Raw genomic sequence first — 4,167 nt, forward strand, 5'->3', positions numbered from 1 at the left:
GCGGTAGATGGCGAGCAGCTCAATGAATGTGCTGAAGTCGGGCAGATCGGCAAAGAAACCAGCTTCTCGGAGCCGGTCGGCGTCGGTCTTGGGCAGCTCGTAGACATGCACGCGCAGCAACGTGAGTGCGAGATCGAGAGCGACGTAGTGCATCGGAAGCGGCCACACGTCCGCTTCGGGTGGCACGATGAACCCGTCTGGCACATTGGCGTGACCGTGCAGACGCCGAAAGACGAGAAGCGCCTCGATCTGCTCCGACCACGCGACGGTTTGAGCCATGGGCGCGCGCTTGCCTGGGCGATGCACGACGCAATACGTCGCATTCTTGGACGACAGACGCCAGAGGAATCCGAGCGCATCGAGGTCGCTAATTCGTTGCACTCGTTCGGGTGTGTAAGCAATGCTTTGACAGCGCAGGCTGCTGACCAAATGGCCAAGCGGCAGGTGGTGCAAGTGCTGTGGGTACGACGTTGGCACGACGTACCGCTGTGGCACCTTCATATGACCGTGTGCTTCTCGATACAAGCACAGCGCCTCGAGCCGATGCACCCAGCTCCACTGGCGGCGTTGCACGATGCGCACGGGCGTCAAGTCAAAACCCAGCGCGTCAAGGGTCGTCTTGATTACCGGATCGATCGTGGGCCGCGTGCGAAGAAAGACCACGAGCAGCCCGAGGTGGATGCCATGGACAACATCGGACCATGGTGCAGTCGCCGGAACGGCAAAGTCGGCCGGCACGTCGACATGCCCATGAAGCTCGCGGAACGTCGTTAGCGCGTCGACGACAGCCGCCCAGAGCGCTGCCCCCATACTGTTGCTCGACCGTGTCGCTTCAAGGTCGTTCGGTTGCGCCATCGTAGCAAACTGCAATCTGTGCTTGACGATCGCCACGTTTTTTATTATATTTCAAAGCGAACGGGCGGCAAGAGAGGCAACGGGCTCTTGTGTGGTTGGTCGACGCACCGTTGGTTGTTCGTACGACCGTTGGGGCCTCGTCCTACGATGCAACCAGAAGTAGACCAGCAGTCATTTGCCGCGCATCGACTTGCAGAACGACGACTCTTAGCCATTATGAGATACTAGAAGGAACGACGTGTGCGACCGCCGGCGTAGAGTGCGGTTGCAGACGTGGGTCACAACCACTGGTGTGGTCGTTGCGACGCCGATGCGGTACAGTAGCAGCCCGGCATCGGTGCATGCTGCGCTTTGCGCAACATCATACTCGCTAGTCAGGGGTAGGTAATCTCGAGACTAGCCAAAGTGATGCTGCAGAGTGCATCGACAAGCTAGATGTTTCCTGCTGTTGCCGCACACTGAAACCCCGGTGGGCTCGTTTGGATGCACCGCCGTGCGCGTCCGCGAACTCGAGGCAGCACCGTGTTGCTGACCTCACGTCATTTGGCATCTCTACCATCAGCTTGATACTTGCATCCAGTAGTTCGCATCGTCGTCGACTGTCGAAGTGTCTCGATCCCAAGCTGACGGCAACTGCTTCTACATTTGGAACAGGGGCTTGCGCAACATGTTTGGTTGGAGTGATTTGTCGCATGCCAAGCCGTTGCTTCACACTGCGGCGACTCGATGCTCGGGCCGTGTAGCTAGCTAGACCTTTGGATCGGAACCAAGCTCGTACGCTGTAGGCAATGCCCATCTGCAGCGGCGCTACGAAGCCTGTCGTACCAAACGCTGTTGGATTGCATGAGCTTGTATCCACATTTCCTTGGTTGCAGTCTCGGTGGCGCGGTCTCGACTCGCTTTTCGCCTTGACGAGCGCCGAGATGGTTCATGGTTGCGTCTGATGCAGCTTACTCGAAGGCGACGGCCTTGGCGCGGAGCTTCTTCTCGGCGCCGATCTCGCTCAGCGGGTTGCTTGGCTGGACGCTATGCCATCGTGCATGAGATGAGGCGAGGTGGGCGAGACGACGACGTACATGCCGAGGAAGGCGTGGCTCATGCTGTGCGTCTGCGCGCTCACGGCGGTCGTGCGCTGGAGGTTCTTCTGCATCTGGTCGAGCGACGCATAGAGCTCTACGAGCTGTCGGTTCAGCACCTCGTACAGCTCGGTCTTTTCCATGGCAGCCGACTCTGGTAAGTGCGAATGGAGATTCCACTTGCATCTCTACAAAGTACGATAGAGATATTCTCTCAGCGCTGTGATCTCTTACCTTTGTGAGGGTGTTTCCGCATATTGAAGTTGCGCCGTTGTATTTATTGGCCGGCGTCACCGGGGAGCGGCAGCTGTGGGTTCACAGCCGGCCACGAACGAAGCTTCGCATTGGGACGCCCATGCGCAGTACAGAGGCTCGGTGGAAGATCCGGCTCCTAGGCTAGTCAGAAGAGCCGTGTACGCTATGCGAGGCAGCCTACAGCTCTCGCGCCTACCGTACACAGCCTGTGGGGAACAACCTCGAGGGTCGGCGGTCAATTATCGAGCGGTTGGAGATCATAAAGCATTTGCCACCGGTAAACGCGCACTTTGAGGGACTTTTCGCCTAATCGAATTCCGAGTTGGGATCATTCTGGATTCGACCAAGTATCCACTTGACGATGGCCGGCCTCTCGACGCGTGGCCAGCGCGCGCTGCAGCCCGCGCTCTCATACTGGGCCATGACCATGGAGGCGATGAAGGACCATGCGACCGAGGCCAACCTCGACGGCTACGTGGCGGTCTCGGTCGCCGAGAACCGCATCCTCAACGCGCCCAAGGTAGAGGCTCAACATCCACGCGAACCTTGCTCATGGCGACGTCTAGTTTATTGGCAAGCTCCACGATAGCCTCGCCGGCGTCGACAAGTCGGCGCTAGGCTACGACGACTTTACGGGCCGCGCCGGTAGGATCATTGCACCGACAGTGTAGATGCTCACAACGTTGTAGGCTTCAAGGACGCGTACGCGAGCTTCATCAACGCGACGCTCCTGCCGTCGCCTTTGTCAACGAATGGCATCGACCCAACTCACCTCTGCGTCTCAAGCGGCGCCGGGTCGCTCCTCGCCCACTTGAGCTCGCTCCTCCACGACGATGGCGACGGCCTCCTCCTCCCGACGCCCACGTACGGTGCACTCTACAACGACTTTTCGGTTGTCGCAGGCACCAAGGTCCTCGACGTTCCCATGATGAGCTCGTACGATCTCTCGCTATCTGCCTTTGACGCCGCGTACGACCGCGCGGTCGCGGCAGGTACCTCACCCAAGTCGGTCGTCGTCCTCAACCCCGACAACCCGCTCGGGCGCATCCGCAGCGCCGACACGATCCGGGCGCTGGCCGACTGGTGCGCGGCAAAGCGACTGCATCTGATTGTCGACGAGATCTACGCCAACTCGGTGCACACGCCCGAGAACAGCGTTGACGCGTTCGAGTCGGCGATCGCGTCGCTCGGGACCGTCGACGCGGCCACGGGGCACGTCCGCCTTCCATCGCACGTGCACGTCATCTGGGGCTTCTCCAAGGACTGGGCGACGTCCGGCTTGCGCGTCGGCGTCCTCCACAGCAGCAACGACGACGTCCGCCAAGCGCTCTCGAACGTGCTATACTTTTCGGGTGTCCCGAACGTCCTCCTCGACAGCCTCGCGACGATGCTACGTGATCTGCCGTGGTGCAAAGCGTACCTAGCGGAGAACAACGCGCTGCTCCGGTCCTCTTACGCGGCCATCGCCGCCGTGCTGGAGGCGCATAACGTGCCGTATGTGCCCGCGGCCGCCGGCATGTTTGTCTGGATCGACCTCCGCGCTTTTCTCGAGGCGCCGACGTTTGCCGCCGAGCAGGCGCTGACGCAGGCGCTGTTTGTCCATGCCAAGATCATCATGACGCCGGGTGAGGCGCAGCATGCTCCGGCGCCGGGCTACTACCGCATCTGCTTCGCAACGACGACGCCAACGATCGCCGCCCACGGCCTCGACCGCGCTCTTACATACTTGCGATCGCAGACGTCGTTGACATCTTGAATACACCGTATAGCGACATGTCGATTGTTTCAAGTTGATAGAAACGGGGCAACCAATGGGATGCGAGATGGTGTTTCGTTGGGGCGTCGGACAAAGCACCAACGGTCTAGTCCATCTGTGCGACCAAGTAGGACAAGCGTTTACGCATCTGCAGTCGGCCCTCGACGATCGGCAATTCGACCGCCAAGCTCGGTGGGCGATCAAGTTCCAGGCGCTCGCTATGTT

At 60.0% G+C, this 4,167-nt stretch overlaps 3 protein-coding genes across 4 annotated transcripts in view; 1 reads left to right on the forward strand and 2 right to left on the reverse strand.

The window, feature by feature from the left end:
- Window positions 1-810, reverse strand: part of SDRG_15198 — a gene marked incomplete at its 5' end in the record, with an annotated part of 5,582 nt that extends 4,772 nt beyond the window's left edge. The window contains one exon of one of the 2 annotated variants that reach the window (XM_008621363.1): window positions 244-810. In XM_008621363.1, the coding sequence (XP_008619585.1) occupies window positions 244-810 (567 nt within the window). Of the gene's footprint in view, window positions 1-59 lie in introns of both variants that reach the window. The other variant, XM_008621364.1, reaches the window with a different exon arrangement.
- An 862-nt stretch (window positions 811-1,672) lies between these two features.
- On the reverse strand, window positions 1,673-2,090 carry SDRG_15199 (hypothetical protein). The gene is made up of 2 exons (XM_008621365.1): window positions 1,932-2,090; window positions 1,673-1,881 (listed from the first exon to the last, which is right to left on the reverse strand). Exons 1-2 carry the CDS (start codon window positions 2,072-2,074, stop codon window positions 1,806-1,808), a joined length of 219 nt encoding a protein of 72 aa, XP_008619587.1. The 5' UTR covers window positions 2,075-2,090; the 3' UTR covers window positions 1,673-1,805.
- A 440-nt stretch (window positions 2,091-2,530) lies between these two features.
- Window positions 2,531-3,995, forward strand: SDRG_15200 (hypothetical protein). Its single transcript, XM_008621366.1, has 3 exons — window positions 2,531-2,706; window positions 2,753-2,831; window positions 2,876-3,995. Exons 1-3 carry the CDS (start codon window positions 2,548-2,550, stop codon window positions 3,940-3,942), a joined length of 1,305 nt encoding a protein of 434 aa, XP_008619588.1. The 5' UTR covers window positions 2,531-2,547; the 3' UTR covers window positions 3,943-3,995.
- The last annotated feature ends 172 nt before the right edge of the window (window positions 3,996-4,167 follow it).

This window comes from Saprolegnia diclina, assembly GCF_000281045.1.
Source record: "Saprolegnia diclina VS20 unplaced genomic scaffold supercont1.86, whole genome shotgun sequence".
In the NCBI taxonomy this organism is placed as follows: domain Eukaryota; phylum Oomycota; class Saprolegniomycetes; order Saprolegniales; family Saprolegniaceae; genus Saprolegnia; species Saprolegnia diclina.

Excerpts from the sequence above, each read along its gene's own strand:
- SDRG_15199 (XM_008621365.1), bottom strand. The coding sequence starts at position 2,074 with ATGGAAAAGACCGAGCTGTACGAGGTGCTGAACCGACAGCTCGTAGAG. Across the intron at positions 1,882-1,931 it reads AGCCACGCCTTCCTCGGCAT|CGTCCAGCCAAGCAACCCGC; the intron begins GTACGTCGTCGT and ends ACGATGGCATAG.
- SDRG_15200 (XM_008621366.1), top strand. The coding sequence starts at position 2,548 with ATGGCCGGCCTCTCGACGCGTGGCCAGCGCGCGCTGCAGCCCGCGCTC. Across the intron at positions 2,707-2,752 it reads GCATCCTCAACGCGCCCAAG|TTTATTGGCAAGCTCCACGA; the intron begins GTAGAGGCTCAA and ends GGCGACGTCTAG. Across the intron at positions 2,832-2,875 it reads CGACTTTACGGGCCGCGCCG|GCTTCAAGGACGCGTACGCG; the intron begins GTAGGATCATTG and ends ACAACGTTGTAG.